Source organism: Biomphalaria glabrata, chromosome 7, assembly GCF_947242115.1.
Source record: "Biomphalaria glabrata chromosome 7, xgBioGlab47.1, whole genome shotgun sequence".
Classification (NCBI taxonomy): Eukaryota; Metazoa; Mollusca; class Gastropoda; family Planorbidae; genus Biomphalaria; species Biomphalaria glabrata.
In genome coordinates, this window is record NC_074717.1 from 6696248 (window position 1) to 6714626 (window position 18379).

General features: G+C 35.7%; 1 protein-coding gene across 2 annotated transcripts; it reads left to right on the forward strand.

Annotated features, from left to right (window-relative positions):
* Window positions 1–4533: 4533 nt before the first annotated feature.
* Window positions 4534–10806, forward strand: LOC106052012 (mucin-5AC-like). 2 transcript variants are annotated; one of them, XM_013207256.2, is made up of 3 exons: window positions 4534–4644; window positions 7664–7710; window positions 8003–10806. In XM_013207256.2, exon 3 carries the CDS (start codon window positions 8473–8475, stop codon window positions 10096–10098), a length of 1626 nt encoding a protein of 541 aa, XP_013062710.2. In that variant the 5' UTR covers window positions 4534–4644; window positions 7664–7710; window positions 8003–8472; the 3' UTR covers window positions 10099–10806. The 2 variants fall into 2 exon arrangements, with proteins under 2 accessions (XP_013062710.2, XP_055891112.1); XM_056035137.1 differs by having other exon boundaries at window positions 4644–4768.
* The last annotated feature ends 7573 nt before the right edge of the window (window positions 10807–18379 follow it).

Sequence of the window (18379 nt, forward strand, 5' to 3'; positions counted from 1 at the left end):
ACTTACATTGATTCATGAAAATTTATCCTAGACCAACTTTTAAATATCCGGCTACATAGCTGAGACGCCGAGTTGGAGCCCTGAATCTAGAATTCTATATGTTCGTCCGTGAGACGATTGACTTAATATGGGTGTCACAAATAAGTAATTATTGGTGTCATCGTTAACGTTTGTTTTAGTAGATTTAGAAATGTTTCTGCAAGCAACACAGAGTAGAAATTCTTTCTCTGAATCACTGGAAATTTGTCCAATAGGGATGTTTAGCTTTAAGTCAACCAATCCCAGTTGCAGCTCTGTTTGGACACTTGAAACATTGGCCGCACATGGATTTTCGAAACAACGAACTTTGTTCAATCTGAACACGATAATCATTACATGGTCCAGACTTGATACCTTGATTTAGTTGGTGAATAATTCAGTAAAGCCACAGAGGCTCGTTTCCGTTTGACTCAACAACTTTTCTAATAACTCTTGCTGTCAACCATACTTGTTGCACCGTCAGTAGTCACTCCCACTAATTTTCCCCAAGCAAGAGAAAGATTCTATATGATGGTTGAAACTTCTTTTTTCAGGACTTTGCTAGTGGTGGTCTCATGCATGCTTTTCATAGCGACTACTCTGATTTCAAAACTGTTGTTTTTACCGCGAATAAATACAAAGATTTTGAGCGGTATCAGATATGTTGGTAAACTCGTCAGTGGCAATAGAAAACATTTTGAAATCTTGTTTGTCTGTTACATTTGAATGGAGATGTCTACCCATATCTTTCTTTTGCCGTGTATTGTCAAGAGAAAGGTTGACAACGTCAACAGAATTCTTCTTTTCAGAACACAGTTCTTCCATCTCTGCTAGCAAACACTTTTTTATGCATTCGCCGTCGGAAAATGTTTCTTTTTGGTAAATATTCTCATCAATCTAGCATCCGCGTCTCAAACCAAAAATGCCAATTCATTTATTTGTGAGTTTGGTATCACAAAGCTGTTTATGTCCTTTAAAGTAGGCTCTCTATCTTAATAAAACAAAAAATTGTGGCTTATTGTCAATACCAATCCATTTACCATAACTTAGAGAAATATTTTTTTTTCAATTTTTTTTTTTTTTGCCAACGTTTCGGCGGGCTGGATGGAGCCACGTCGCGGGCCGAATGTGGCCCGCGGGCCGTATTTTGGGCATCACTGCATTAGTGCATATTGAATATTGGCGACCCTAAGGCAGTTTGCAGCACTACACCCTGGCAGAACCTGCGACGCCGCTGACCCCAAACTGTATCGGCACTGCCATTCATTTGGATACATCAGCTGCCTGTAGAGGGGGGAACTGATGTGTGGGCGACTGATAAAGACATAGAGTTCTGCTAATAAAGACATAGAGTTCTGCTAATAAAGCCATAGAGTTCTGCTAATAAAGACATAGAGTTCTGCTAATAAAAAAATAGAGTTCTGCTAATAAAAACATAGAGTTCTGCTAATAAAAACATAGAGTTCTGCTAGGTTTGAAATCTGATCCCTGTTTCGCAATTTTCAAAATTTTGTTTAGAGAAAAAATTGCGAGGCTTCCATCAATCGGAGGCCCTAGGCTGCTCTGCGCCAGGACATTTTATGAAAAGCTTGACACGCAGTATGGGCCGAGACGAAGTCTGGACATGTGGTCAACTTTATATAAAATAAATGCTACTTTAAAAAATAGTTTTTAAGAAAACGCATTTTGCTTACTATTTTTTTTTGTACCATTGAAAGAACATTTCAGACAATTATTAGGCCTAAATTAAACAAGAAAAAAAAATCCTTTTTGTTTAAACAAAACTTATACGAAGTGTAGGCTAATTGTATCATTTCTTAGCTTTACTTTCTTTGAGGGAAGATGGTTGATGGAAGAAAAAAAAAATGCACAAGAGTACAAGAGAAAGCTTCAACTTATGACATGAGATAGTGGAGTAAAAACGCAAGAACTCGGGAAGAGGCGGTGCGGTTTAAGATGTGGGAAAAGGGGCGGAATGTTTGTCCCTCTTTGTCCCCGTCTCATTTTAAAGAGAAGTGTGTTGGTTTTGTTGATCCTCGTGAGGGTGGGTGCTGCCTGACATGTAGGTCTAAATAAGGTAATTCTCAATATGCAGACTGTTATTTTTTTTTTTTTTTGTCATTATATTGTTGAATGGCAGTGAAAAGGAGATTACTCTTATGTTGTGTGCTATTAAAATTAATAGATAGGCTGTTTCACGATTCCGAATGTCTCTACGGTGTTCTTGGAGTCGTTCTTTAAGGTCTTGCCCCTTGTTCCCAATGTAAATAATTTGACCTTGAGCACATAATCGCATAACTGACCCATCTGTTTTTGTTTTTTTTTTACAACTGAGTCTACCACTGATCTTGATAGTTATTTTAATTTTGGGACATGATTTTGTGAGCAGGTCTGTCAGTTACGTCTCTATAGCAAATGGCTAAGAGACAAAATTATTCGAAATGCTGGTTACTCATTTTGTACGCACTAATAGAGCCTTAAAGAGGTGGGGATGAAAAGACGACGTAAGGCTATCATAGTAAGGTTTTAAAAAGTTCCCCTTTCAAACCTTGTGATCTATAGGGCAGATTCGGCAGATGATGTAAAGGTCATCTGTTTCTGTGGCCCAGGGCTAACGGGGGTGTCATTAACTGCCTTTACTTTTACCCATATAAAGCCAGGTAGGACCTACCCATTAGAGCTGGGTGGACTCAGAGGCGCCCTAAAGGTTAAGAAATTTGAAAAAAATCCCACTAGGGGATTCGGAAGCCAAGCGCTTTACCACTCAGCCCCCCCCCCTTTTTTTTCAGATTTTAAACCTAACATTTTTTTTTCGCGACCGAGACGGCCTCTCACGCATTGCGCCGCCTCTGTCTTGATTCTTTTTTCTGTGAAAATAAAATATATATTTTTTAAAAATCTTTATATATCTTTCCTAGGATTGTTTTTTCTCGAATAGGTGTCCATCTTAGCATTGAAGGTTTTAGTAAGTTTATTTTTGGATTGCCAAACCAGGCCGGGATGTTGAAACTTAAAATACTGTAATGCGAACATTGTAAAAAGTATAGGCGATGTGCTGGTGTTGTGGGCCGAACGGGACATCAGGTGTTGAGGGACATCACACTTCACGCCAGAGTGTATTATCTTTTTGAACCTGAGATTTCGAGTTATTGCATTTATGGTCATCCCGATTTATGGCTTATAGTTCTCGAGCACCTTACCATAGGCCATAGACAGTCCTGAACCTTAACACGCTGTCAGCTAGAAGAGATGACTTGTGAGTACAAACTCGTTTGTCTTCGTGTAAAACGCTCATCTTTAGGCCTATATGAATAAATAACTACGTGATCAAATATAATATTATTAAAATATAATATAATAATAATAATAATAATAATCTTTATTATCCGTAAGGAAATTTGTCTTACAATTTGTGCATTACACCAAACAAAAAACATTATAACTATAAGAAACCAAAGTGTACATTCACACCAGACTCACTCATAATTTACATGTGACAAATTTAAGTTTATACCAGATTGTTCTTATTTAATGATTTGATTGCCAGGGGAACAAAAGAGTGTTTGTGTCTGTTTGTCTTTGCTATCGGTGTCTTGTATCTCTTTTGTGATGGTAAAATCACAAAATCCTGACACAAAGGGTGATTCTTTATTTCGAGGATCTTGTTAGCTTTTTTATAGATGTTTGTCTCAAACAACTGCCCAAATGGGGTTTGTTTTTTTACCAATGATTTTGCCAGCAGCATTTAGGATTCTATTATATATATAATGGAAACAACCACATGTTAAATGCCAAATCTGTCTCAGATTTAAGTTATAACAAATCTCAAAACCACGGATAGCCTAAATAATTTAAATCTATACTGTAGTTCAAAATTAATAGATCTAATTATATTTTCAAGCCGGAATAGTCCTTGAGAGAGTCACGTGGCACAATTTATTAATAGCTACAATGTATTTTTAGTAACTTGCATATTTTCCACGTAACGTGGTTAACCCAATGTAGGTTAACCTGATTTGCATAGTAGCTGCCAATTATGTAAACTTTAAAGCTAGATATAGAAGTTAGGAAGAATAATTAGGCTACACAATGTTAGAAGTAGTCAAATATTGTTTGCATTTAAACTGATGTACACATTCCAATAAGGCACAGACATAATGTTATTAAACAAAAAAAAATTCTTCTAATGTTAAAAACAAATCTTTTACATTGTTGTTGAAAATAGAGAATTATCATCAAATCGAATAAGTAGCAACGGCGGAGGCAATATTTACCTAAACCTGCATATTGTGGAGCATAGTGATTGGAATTGCTGGTGGGATCTTATAATGTTTTTGTTTTACCAAAACGTTCTTTGTTGTAAGAGGCTTCCTTTTTTTAAAGCTATTTAGATCTAGACCTTTTTTTTTTTGCCGAGGGACAAGCGGTTTTAATATAAAAAACAACAAAAACCCTACACCGTGCTTTGCTTTTTATCACACAACAGCCAAAGAGAGTTGGCATAATCTCTACTCCCTTATGTCGCAACTTTTCGAAGTCTGATTGGTTAACCGCTTCAGTATATAATGCTTAGTAACGCAAGCTGTTTGTAGACACTGTCCCGTCCCTTTGGCGAGGGCGGCTACTGTAAGTAACAAAAGTAGATTTAGATCTAGATAAAGATCTAACTCTACGACGTATACTTTGAAGTCTTGACAACAAAAACATACTGTTTTGTGTTTACTTATAGTCTTATTATTTATAGGTCTAGGTATATATTATAGTATATTATATAAATATACATACATACACTCACAGACTATCATTACATTATCATATCATTATGTCATGATTATGATGATTATTAGTCTTTAAGTCTTAGTCTCTCTATTGACTCTATTACTATAATAATACTATTAATACTCTATATTATACTCTATAAATTATAAACTCTATACTCTATACTAGAGTATATACCCTATACTCTATAAGTCTAAAGTTTTTATAATATAGAATAATAGGTCTAGAGCAGTGATTCCCAAACTTTTTTGTCTCGTAGACCCCTTGCCATGTTTTCTTGTTTTCGGTAGACCCCCTGCTTAACTTGCTCAACTTGCACATTTTTGCAAATTCATTAACATTTTTTAAACAAATTTCTAACTGTAGTGAGTTGAAGAGTGAAAAAGTAATTTTAAACTACACAACTTAGGATATTATGTTTAATATATAAATTTGTCGTTCTATGAAGTAGTCTTTCCAACATTAAATATTATTTAATTAATTAATATGCCTTAAGTATCATTGTAAAAGGTTTCGCAAAGAGCAGTTTCTCGTGTATTTCTTGATCTTTCACGTGTGGCTCAAATGTTGAATCTGCTGAACTGTTTTCATTAACAGGAGATGGGTCAAAGGCGAGTAACTGGAGCCTAAACCAGTGAACTTCGAGCAGGAAGGGCTCATTTGCCTTGGCTTGCTACCCACCTAGCAGAAGGAAAACTGAATTCAAACCTCTGCTGCCTTGCTACTATACTCGTGGGTCAACCCTAAGGAAATATAAGGAGACGGTGACCATTAGCGCCATGTATTTCTGGGCCGTCCCCTCTTTCTCTTTCCTTGGGGGTTCCAGGTTAGGGCTTGCCTTGTTATACTGGATCCAGGCTTGCGAAGGGTGTGAACTATCCATCTCCAGTGTCTCAGAAGGATATCTACTTCAGTGGGCTGCTGCTTTGTTCTTTGCCACAGTTCCTCAGTCAAAATCTTGTCTGGCCAGCAGATCATAAGAATTTTCATCAGGCAGGAATTGATGAATAGCAGGGTTTTTTCACGGTGGTTATGGTGGTTCTCCAGGTCTCCGCGATCTGGAAGCAGATGGGCAAGACATGGCGACGGTTAGAGAGATTCGCCCAGAACCGAGATGCCTGGATGAAGCTGGTTGGTAACCTATGCCCAGAAGGGACTACAGGCATAGATGAGATGAGATGGTGACCATTTTATAGTTTGTAGCACACAGCGCTACACCTTGTCAGACCAAACTGTATTTATGTATTTTGCAAAGATTTACATAAGAAGCTTTTAATTTTATAACTCATGCCACCGAAGCGACCTTGAACTGTATTGTTGCTTAAAGAAATTCTTTTAATAATAACAGATATAGGTTTGTGTAAAACGACTGTTAGAATCAATGTTTGACCTTTGCTGTTTTCCGTATTTTGCTATAAGAAAAGAAATCTTGTAAGACGCTCACAAACCATCATCTTCTCTATATGATGTCGAACTATGATTTTGCGGGTCTATTTTGAACTTTGAGTGTTCGAAAGTTTTTAAAATCTTTATTTTTGTCAGGGTAGCATTGTCTCAGATGATCTTCCAGCGAACCTGGTTCATATCGTCATAAAAAAGTCACTTAGGCTTGTTGGAAAAGGAAAGAATGAATCCCAATTTTAAATAATTAATGCTGTACTGTCTACATTTTTTTTTGTTCTAAATATTAGTTACATGTAGACAAAATTAAGCTATTTAAATAAGTATTGAAATTGATTACAACAATTTTTCATTTGAATAGCAGGATAAATATTTAAAGGATTAACGAAGGTACAAATCATATATTAGTGTATGCAATAATTACATTAGTGGAATGTGAACATATAATGTGCTTAAATGAAATCTGTTATCGTAGACCCCCGTGGGCATCTCATGGACCCCCAATTTAGTTTTTTACTTTTGTGGACCCCTTGGAGGTCTTCGTAGACCCCTGGGGGTCTATATAGACCACTTTGGGAATCACTGGTCTAGAGTCTATATTTAAATTATATTACTATAGAGTCTATTTCAATAAATAGTAATATTTAATGCCCTGTAAAAAGTGTAATAAAATAATAATCTAAATATTTTATTTGTATACTTCTGACTTTATTCTAGAATAGATCTAGCATATTTATAATAGTCACTAATCACTACAGAATAATATATATATATATATATATATCGGAAATTACCTAAAATGATAGATCTATGTCTTTTACAGATGTAGTTATTAATAATAGAAAACACATTTAAAGCATACATAATAGTGTATAATCTAAGGTATGCATAGTATAAATAGTTATAGGATAGAACTACCATCTAATTTTTTATTTTATCATATATTTACAGTCACTATCACTACAGAATATTATATAGATCTATAGGCCTATTGAAAGCTAATGTATGTGATCATTATTGGGTTGGGCAAATACATACATATAATGTGGATCCCTGTCCTAGATGCCACATAATCGCAGATTTCTTTTACCAGAATGCACCTCCAATCTATAATCAATAGTGAACGGTATACCAAGAACAATAAGTAACAGTGTAATATCTATAATATATTGTGGGCTTTGTCAAAAGGTTATAAGTGTAAAGTCTGTAATATATTATGAAGAATATGTAATAGTATAGAGCTAGTATTAGTATTTATTTTTAACAATATGTAAAGTATACTTAATAATATTCAACTATTACACAATAATCAACATCTTTGCAAACAGGAATACGTCTCATTTATATATATATATATATATATATATATATACTTTTACTTTATTGAGCTTATGATTAATATTTTTTCTTTCTTTATACATCTTAGTTTTATAATAATTTCTTTTTTTTTTAATATTATTTCCAGATGGATAACCAATTCACACATCTTCGGATAGCTACAATGTTTACAATGTAAGTTAATAACTTATGGAAAAATTAAATTTTTTTTTTTTTTTTTTTTAATTATTTAAACAAACTAAAAATATAAAAATTAACACATTATACATAAAAGAGTTTAGAAGCATGTAAAAATATTTATGTGATGAGAATAAAACAATCTTAAATGAAAACTGAATTTTGACTTTTTTTGGAGGATTTTTGCCTTATGATAAATTAGTAAAATTATTTTATTTTTTAAAATGTTTTTGGCTTAAGTTTTTTAAAACCGATATTAAAGTTTGCCTTTTTTTTTTTACTTGATCAGAGCAATTTATGGTGAATTGATTCAGTCCTTCAAAATGGATCTGCAGTCTTTAAATGTGTTGCACCAAGAGCCACTTGGGGTGCAAAATCTATACCAACAATCTCAGGGAAAACTACAGTCACATAAAAAGTTGCAGCATTCACAGCACAGTCTCTTGGAAGGTCAAACTTTTCAAAGGACACATCATTTGCAGATATCTTCAACTGATCAATCGATAATATCGACTAATTTTAAGCAATTTTTAGAGGGATATACTGAGATTACTGGTACTTATGATCAGACACATGAAATTCGAGCTCAACCTTATGAATCAATGCAATCATTGGTATTTCTGCTACTGCTCCTAATTAATTCATTTCAAAAGAGAACTTACAGACTTAACGCTGATGAAGCAGATGCTATTGTTGAAAAAGACATAACCCAGGAATTTTTAAAACTTTATATCATCGAACCTTTCCGCAGCCAACAAAATGAGCTGCGGTCATTCGTGCCAGTGTCAGCTTAGCTGGCCTCAGGACACTTTGGGCTTTAAAAGAGACCCTATAAACAGTGAAAAAGCCTGGCTTGATTTCGCTGTTAGACTTTTGTCCCGAGAGGTGGTGGGAAAGGGCAAAGGTCAAGAAACTGTTTGGAATGATAAATGCAAACCTGATTGGTGGGATGGGACTGTGGGCGTGGCTTGGAAGAACCCAACCTCAAATCCTAAAGACACTAAAGAAATTTTACAAAAGAAATACTTGGCTCTTGAAAAACATTTAGTTGCTCTGGCCAGATTTCCTAAAGAACTTGAAGAAGAAGCAAAGCTGTGGAATGCTGGGAATGTTAAAGAGCTATACTTGCAGACAACCTTGACTAGTCTGCTTGGAAAGGTCACCAGCTTGCACTGTGCTGTGGAGGATACTTGCAAGAAGGTAAAAGAGATGAATGCTAGGGTGAATATCACATTATTCAATGATATCACTAAATGCCTCAATGCAACTCTGAGAGCTACTGGAAATTTAAAATGCACAGTCCCAATGGCAGCTAACAAGAGACGCTGTGCTCAAGATGAAAAGGAAAACAGTACTACTGTCCCACAAAAATCTAGAAGGATTGACACATTGCAGACTACATCCTCTTGTCAAGAAAATTTAAGCAGTCAGCAAGCACCAGTAAAGAAACCCTCTTCTGAGATTTTGGCTGTGGCTCAGAAAATGATAGACAAAAGAAGAAAAGAAAAAGGTCACACTGTCAGAAATGTCAAAACAATATTTCCAAAACCTTCCCCTTTACCTAGCAGAGTTAGTGTTCCTAATGTTTCATCACCTAGCAGAGTGAGTTTTCCTGTTGTCTCCCCTGTGACTATTCCAGTCATACATATTTCAGCAGAGCAGTTAAATTATGCCCTTACTAATAATACCACACCTAATTTTACCTTTGGCAACCAGCCTCTTTTATCTGTAGCCAGTGTTTTGAATGGCCCTTCTGTAAATCTCATTTCAACAAGTGGCCTTAACAGTCCAGATTCTCCAGACACTGACCTGTCAATACTGCCTGCACATTCAGACAATATACTTCTTTCTGATGTGTTGACATCTAGTACCATAGAATCTGATTCTAATTCCTTAATTTTTGCACCATCTAATAACACAAGCCCATTTTCTTTTGATGGTGAAGCTTCAAATTACAGCTCTTCAAATTCCACTGTGCCTGAGGTTGCTACCAGCCTACATTCTTTTCCATTGAGTTCAACCCCTAACCCAGACTCTAGTCCATCATTAACAGATCAGTCTTTTATGAGTCCACCCTCAACTGAAACTTCTTATTCTGCCTCTGATATTTTTTCTTCTGGTCCTTCGTCATGTGAAAACTCAGTGTTTTTACAAAGTTCTGTAAGTTCAGACTCATCAGGCATTTCCTTGCACTTGAATGATCATTTCCCTTTTGATTCATGCGATCACTTTTCTCCACCCTGTAGCTCTCAAAATTCTGTAGGCTCTTTTGATTTCAAGGAATCACTAGTTGGTCATTCTGACAGTGATGAACTGTTCGACACTAGTCTATGGGAAGAAGATGGTTCCAATATGTTAGAAAAATTTCTGCAAGACCTTAAGTAACTTTCTTTGGAAGATAATTCTAGTTATTAATTTAGACATAAAAAGCTTTCACAAGAAACTTTTAAATGTTTCACCATTCATTTTGACTTTAAAATAAAATTAAAATGTTTGTGCAATGTCTGTAAGAAAGGGGCTGGTTTTAACTGTAAAAGCAGGTTTGCAAAGAAAGGTTTTTGTTTATACATATATAATTTCAATGTACTCTTCCTAATTGTTTGACTGTGTTAAATACATTATTAGAAGCTTTGTATATTTGTATATCAAATTGATGTTTATGTATTACGTACACCATAGTGTTTACATTTGAATACGTTTTTAATAAAGAGCTTGAGAACAAATATTTATATCACTTACAAATAATCAGTTACTACTAGTGAAGAGATTAAAGTTTAAAGTCTTCGAAAATTAAAAGATTTATTATTGAAGAGTTCACCCATTTAACTATTAGTGTTAAATGACCTTTACAAGAATATTAAACCACAATGAGCTGTTAGTAAATATTGCTGTTAGATATATTTCTGGCAAGATTTGCATATTTTTTTTTTTTCACATGCAATAATGAATTTCTGTTTAAAGGGTTTAAAAGCTTATGGACCAAAAAGATTATAGAAAAGAAATCACAAAGGCTACTTCACTTTTGTATTATCATTTGAAATATTTATCATTTGTATAGATCTTTCAGTGAAAATAAAGTATATTCAACAACAATGCCTATTTCTAGTTTATGCTAAACAATATTTATGATGTTGTGCATTGAAAGTATCTATCATTTCTTTTTCGAAGTGAGATTTTGAGAAACTAAAGGCTTAATGTTGTTTCCTTTGACAAAGTAAGTGGTCTCCCCTGGACCTGTCGAATTTGTATGAAGTTTCATAGGTGTAAAGAGCACGAGGCTTGAGTTTTTAAATATATTTTTTTCCAATATATAATGTATATATTTATATATACCAATATACTAGCCGGATATTACCCGCGGACTGCGGGCCTTAGTTTGTGTATTACAAATCTATTGGATTGGATTTAAATCTATGTCAAACTTTTTCTCTTTCGCTAAGAAAATAAAAGTAGTTATGCGAAAATAGGGTTAGGCCTACCAGTTAAGCCAGTGATGGTCCTGCGGGCCATTTCAATTTCCGACACTCGTGTCGCGGGCACATCAACGAAAAAGTACTAATACGAATAAAATTGACCTGACACTATTTGATTACAAGTGTACATTAATTGGGATAGTGCAAGTTTATCTGTTTTTTATTTCCGTAAAACGGCTTAATTTCTCTACTGCAGTGACCAAAATTGTAGCAAGCTTCTATTACCGACTCATTTTCTGGTCTCTTTTTGGTGTCTACTAAATCCTTAAATCTACTTGCCGCTCAAATCAAGGATGTCGTCATATTTGTTTCATTGTGCCGTTTATCTGTTGTTCTTTTCCAAAACAGACAATTTGTTTTATAAAACAAATTTGTTGGCTTATTTAGCCTTATGTTCATGTTCCACAAACAATTAAAGATCCATCTACTTTTCCTGATAAATTCTACATTCAGAGTCCCATGTCATTAACGCACAAATATTAAATGTCATGGTAGAAATAATAGAAATAGTGAGGGCCCTAACGTAAATAGATGTACATTTTTTTTCAACTTAGAATCTTTTTTTTTTTGAAGGCGGTTTTTCTTCACTTTTTAAAATAGAGAAATGAAACTATTTTCTGGCGCTTAAAAAATATCGTCAAATAGCATATGGATGTACTACTAAATCCAAGGGGTATCTAGTAAAATAGTGTCAGAAAATTTTATTTCGTTTTTGTAACTTTTTGGTCATGTGGCCCGCGAGACGAGTGTTTGAAATTAAAGTGGCCCGCAGGTCGAATTAGGTTGGGCATCACTGTTCTAGATATTCCATGGTATGCTTCGATGATATCTGATGTCGTTTCCTGTGACAGTTCTTTGAAACCAATAAACTTTGAGAAGTAGTCAACTAGAAGCACATAGCCTTTCCCCCCTCAAAGTTGAACAAATCAAATTGAACCATGCTGTATGAAAAGTCTGGCGTCCTGGTTGGTGTTACAGCGGTTCTGCCACTTGGTGGTTCTGGTGTTCAACACTCGTGCTACGATCCCTGTCACTTCAATGTTTACATTCATGCCTTGCCAAAACATCTCTGGCTCTCAGCTTGCACTTCACTATTCCTAAGTGAGACTTGTGTATCAGCTTTAGCACGTATGAACGCAAGCTTGGTGGCATGACTATTCTCAGATGAACCCATTGTTGTTGTCCTAAATTTTCTGTAAGATTAAAAAATTACATCAACATGAAAACAAATAACAACAGGTATATAAAGAAAAATCCAGCTTGTTAAATTCAAGCTCCTCTCATATTTATCTTAACAATAATCATAATAATCTGTATTATCCATAAGGAAATTCGTCTTACAATTTGTGGATTGCACCAAACAAAACATTATAACTTTAGAAAACCAAAATATACATTGACATCAGACTCATCACGTACTTATCACTTCATTAACCAATAACATAATAATAATAATAATTTTATTTATAAAGCGCTGTTAACAAACAAAATGTAGGCTCAAGGCGCTGTAATAACATTACAAACACAAACACGACAGCTGACAGGATGGCTGCCTGGTCGGGATGGCTGCCTGGTCGTGCGGCTTGGGCGCTGGACTGTCGTTCGGATTTATCGACGGTCGAGGGTTCAAACCCTGCCCGCTCCCATCCCCCGTCGTCCTGCGGGAGGTTTGGACTAGGAAGTAAACTATCTTCAACTCTGAAGGAACATCCGAAACATGTAAAACACACAAACAGGCTAAAATGACAGTTAATCTAAAAAAGTTTTAAACAGATAGGTCTTAATGTTCTTCTTAAAAGTGGTGTAGCATGTTGTCTGTCTGAGATCAATGGGGAGTGAGTCTACGAAATTCAAAAAAGGTTATAACTTTGCCATAACAAGCTCACGTCTATGAGCCGAAAAACTATTAAAGATCTCTATGTCAATAAAATGACGGCAGGATGTTTATATACATTTATGTATTTTGTAGCAAGATCATGCAAGATTAACGGTTTTCATACATATACTTTACAATTTTAATCAACTATATTAAAATGCCAGCAGCCAACTTATTTGTATTTCTTCCCCATTTTATCGCTACAAATTTGTAATAATCTAGATTTAAGTGGCTTTGACAGGATAAATTTAAGTATTTATCCATAGCATTTTTTGTTGTTGTTAATATTATTAGTCACTAATGATGAAAAAAAAATGCTGATGTAAAAAACCCAGAGACTGCTGAATACCAGATACACATGCAATCTTTATCTTTTCAACCATTGCTCGAACATCATCTGTAGAAATACCAAACTCTTGTCTTCATTTGTAATGAAGTAATTAATTAATAAAACTAAATAAATGTATAGCTTTTATATAGCGCTACTTTCATGCTTATAGCATGCTCAGAGCGCTATGGTCCAATATCATCTGTCGACCAGTGTGTGTGTGTGGGGGGGGGGGGGTATCTTGGAGAAGATGACCACGCTTCCCACTACCCTCCCACAATTAAATACAATGTCTTCTGTTGTATGCCCAATTTAAAATGCTACCATTGTAGAACATTCAGACTGGAAAAGCTTCCGGTCAGCGCCTGGTCGTTGGATCAAATCTTTTCTAAAAGGTCAATCGAGATGATGGTGCATTCAACGCATATTCCTATTGGACTTAATCGAGGCGCCATTTTTTTTTCTTCTTGAAAATTAAAATTACAATCAAGGAAGGTTATATTTGAGTTTTTATGTTTTGATTCCCTTTTTCAACAACAAAAGCCAATAAACTCATTAATTACGACTACTCATATAAAATAATTTGTAAATTTTTTTATTGACTCGTGTGTTGTCTTAGAAAATGAGTAATTTTGTAAAGTTTCAATTTGATCCGAGGATAGAAAGTGCGAGAATTAACGTCAAGGATTTCTTTGATTGAGACCCGATCTCTGTAACTGACTCCTAAAAACCGTCTTAGCCATCTTCGTTGAACCACATATAGTCTCTTGGCTAAGATCTTATTTTGCTTTAGATTTTATATCGGAAAGGGAAGTTTTATTGTCAAAATCATCTGTTGGGGAGTTTTACACTAAAAATTTTAAAAACTCTGGAGCTTTTTTTTAAAACAAATTCAAAACCCCCTTAGCATACGCTCATAGAAGTAGGTGACTGTAGTTTGCTCTAGAATAATATTGAAGAGAGAGGTTTTCAACCTCAAAACTCTCTGTAGGGGTATTTTAAACTCAAAACCATCTGGAGGGGTTTTAAACTTAAAAATAAGCCCTCTGGAGGAGGGGGGTTTAAACTCAAAACCTCATTGGCTTCTGAGTGTGCAATTTTTATTAAAAATATTGAATAGGTATTTTTTAACTTCAAACCCCGCTGGAGGAGAGTTTTAAGCTCAAAACCCCTTTGGCTACTCTCATAGATTTTTGAGTGTGTAATTTTCTTTTTTTTATATTAAAGAGATGGTTTTTAGCTGCAAACCCCGCTGGATGGAGTTTTAAACACAAAACTTCCCTTGGCTACACTCAAAGAATCTGGTGACTGATTTATGGATAGTCTTATTTGGAAGAGGGCGTTTTATCTTAAATTTTGGAGGGGGTTTTAAAATCAAAATCTTCCTTAGCTATGCTCTTGAAATTTGAGCATTGTCGTTAGCATTATTATTATTTTCTTTTTTTTTTTTTTTATAGAAGAGTGGGTTTTTACTGCTAAACCCCCTGGTAGGGCCCGGCTTTAAACTCAAAACCTCCTTTGCTGGGGAAAGTGATTGTTTAGTATTAAAATCTCACCTTTAATAAACAAAATTAAAGCAAAAAATCAGTCACCAAATTCCGCTCCCCCCCCCCTCTTTGGGGGAAGGATTTCATTTCGGGGGGGGGGGGCGGTTTGAACTGGCTACGCCCATGCTTTATTATCTTATCTAGCTCCACTACTGCACGTTTCCACTAAGGCCTCATGTCGAGAATACATGAAAATATGTCCTCCATTGTTTGAAGTTGGAGCATACCACTAATATTCTTTTGAATATATTCTAATATTTTTACTTTTTTTTTATTCAAGTGCCCCCGCCCCATTTTTTTTTCAGGTAACCGAGCCTCTAATTAAGAATTCCATGCACGACAAGATTAGCACTCCAATGCACGTAGGACGTGATAATCCTCTGTCTTGAACGAACGTCTATAATTATTAAGACAAGATCACCTTCACCTAGTCTGTTGGAACCGTTAGGGCACAACATACGATCTGATGGCCGCCTTTCTCCATTCCTCTATGTCTTAAGCCTTGGACAAGTTAATTACCAAACTATTAAAATTACAAGTTACAAACACTAGACAAAATCAAATGTGAGTCACATTATGTTTAATTTTTTTTATATCTCAATTATAAATAATCGACCGTAGATAAATAGGCCTACCATGAGCTTTTTTTTTTTTAAAACACTAGTCTTCCGAAATTGAATCTTCTTTCCTCTAATAATAACTCGGTTCCAGGAAAGCAGCCTAAGATTTCTTGGAAAATCCAGATTGAAACTTTTGTTTGCCAACATTTCAATTCAAAACTTTTCTTTCCCACCAAGTTTAGATAACATAAATAAATAAAAAAAAATTGTGTGAGATAAGAGTTAATGATCGTTTGTAGGTCACATGACCTCACGCAAGTAAAAGATATGCAGGCCTTAGATTTAAATGACCTAATTTTCTTGGGTATTTCAGAACTTTTGCCAAACAATGATCTAATACAGTGATGCCCAAAAAAACGGCCCGTGGGCCAGATACGGCCCGCGATGTGGTTCCATCCGGCCCGCCGAAATGTTGGCACAAAGTAAAGAAAATCCCCCATCTAAAAAAAAAAGTTGACAAATGTATCTTTATCTAAGTTACAGTTAGGGCCCTCAATTTTTCTTTAGTTTATTGGTACTATGACCTTTAATATTTGTACGCTTATCAAATGGGACTCTGAAAGTAGAATCTACCAGAAAAAGTGAACGGGTCTTTACTTTTTGTGGAACATGATAATAAGCCAACATATTTGATTTGTAAAGAAAGTATGACTGTTTAAAAAAAGAAAAACATGTAAAGGCATTATAAAACAAATATGGAGGCATTCTTGATTTAAGCCGCGAGTAAAAGATAGTTTAACTACGCCTACAGATTAGACGATCGATGGGAATATTTACTAAAAAGAGAAAATGAGTCGCTCTAAAGCTAACTACAAAGTTGTTCATATTTTAAGTAAAGAAATTAAGCAATGTTCTGTCGCGTGGAAAAAAAAAAAAGATAAGCTTCAAATGTCCAATTCATTAATGTAAGTACTAGATCCAAGGGTTTCGAATCAAATAGTTTCAAATTTAAGTCAATTTCAATTCGTTTTTCGTTCATGTGGCCCGCGACACGAGTGTCTGAAATTATAATGGCCCGCGGGTCGAATTAGGTTGGGCATCACTGATCTAATACTTTTACATTGTGTGAAGTTTGGTGTATTTTTTTTTTTAGGTTTGACGCTCATTGGCTCTTTTTTTTTTGTGTAAAGAAAAAAAAAACTTAAAAAAAAAATAATTCTCTATTTAGCTTGCAAATTCATGGGTGGGTGGACGCGGTTCTCCAAAACGGTTTAACGACAACCCAAGAAATTTGGCAGTTCATTTATATCTTTTGGAAAATAATGGCTAGCTATTTGGTCACACTTGGAAAACTCTGGTTTGACCGTTAAAAATGTGTAAAATAAAAAAAAAAGGAATATAAATTGGTTTGAGGTGTAGATAATTTTTTATCTTGCTAGACTTTGTCTTTTGGTATTTTAGCATATAGACCTTATTCAATTGGGGCGGGTTAAAAATGTGCCATTAAGAAACAACAACTATCATTCATGAGTTATTCAGAGTAAAATATTCGCTCTTACGAAACAGCCGATAGCGTCATTAAGGAGAAATAGTCTTTTTTTAAAGAAAAAGTATTATTCTTTTATATTTTACTTGGTCGAAGCCCTATTTAGTTGTTACTGACATTTATTTATTTCACTCTACTTCTTTATATCAATATACAATCTTTCAACTAAGAATAGGACATACACCTTAAAATTACCATCTGAACAAAATAAACTCCAACTCCCCCTTTGCAGGCACTGCGCCCACCCTTATGAAACCTTAAACCATATCCTCTTTGAATGTCCCTCCCTAATTCACCTTAGGCAGACCCTACTTCCATTACAGCCCAACATAACCAACACCCTGTACGGCAGTGCTGAACAACTGAAGAAAACAGCACACTTTGTTTCCTTGGCACAGTCTGCAAAAGAGCTCACAGCTCAGCAGCAATAAAGCTGGCTAGAAGAAGAAGAAGAAGAATATCACTTTTACAAATTTTGTGGTCTATCAATAAAGCTTGTCTTCGAGTCCGAAGATTAATAGCAATGCAGTATTTCCCGTGCCTACGCAGCCCCAGCTGTTACCTACATATTTTGCCACATCCAGGGCAAGCATAACCATTGTCCGCCGGTGGTCGATTAAGATTTTCTTTTCGCCGACTGCGTCTGTCCTCGGCAGCGGATTTTCTTGTGGTCTAGGATACATGATAACACCGCAAGTACATAAAGTCATATTTCTGGCTACGCTACCCAGTGGGAGACGGCTAGGCCAATAGGGTAGCGAAACGAGATTTCCCGCTGGGTTGCCTAAAACGTTGCTCATGGCTCTGATGGGGATTGCAAGAGAGCCCCCCCCCCCCCCAACAGCCCTGTCATGATGGATTCGTCGTTCCTCAAAGGTGTCGCTCTATGGTGAACAGCCGCACGTGGTACATTGATGGAAGATGTAGGAGATCCCTCCCCCCTTTTTTCTGGTTTGAAGAGTCTTTGGATTCGAACCAGTGGAAATAGAGATGTTATATATTTACATATTCTAGGATCTCCCTCCAGACAGAACAACTGTTCAAACAGGCCGGCAGAAGGGAGCTTTCGTTGGCCTAGAGTTTCAAGAGTCTGTGACTGAACTCTTACGACAATGTTTTATTTGAGAGGCCACATCACAGAAATGAAAAGTAAGAAAAAAAAATTATTGCGCATAGTTCACCTGGGGAACCAGGTGCTAAGACGGGAGGGGGGGGGTGAAGGAGCACAAAATTCCTCAATGGGAGCTTATCCACTAGCCTCTACCCATGCACACTGCGGAGGAGGAGGGACGGTCGCATGGAGACGACGCTTAAACAATTACAACCGTCCGCCATT

What these genes read in the sequence shown, in the direction of transcription:
- LOC106052012 (XM_013207256.2), top strand. Translation starts at nt 8,473, where the DNA reads ATGAGCTGCGGTCATTCGTGCCAGTGTCAGCTTAGCTGGCCTCAGGAC.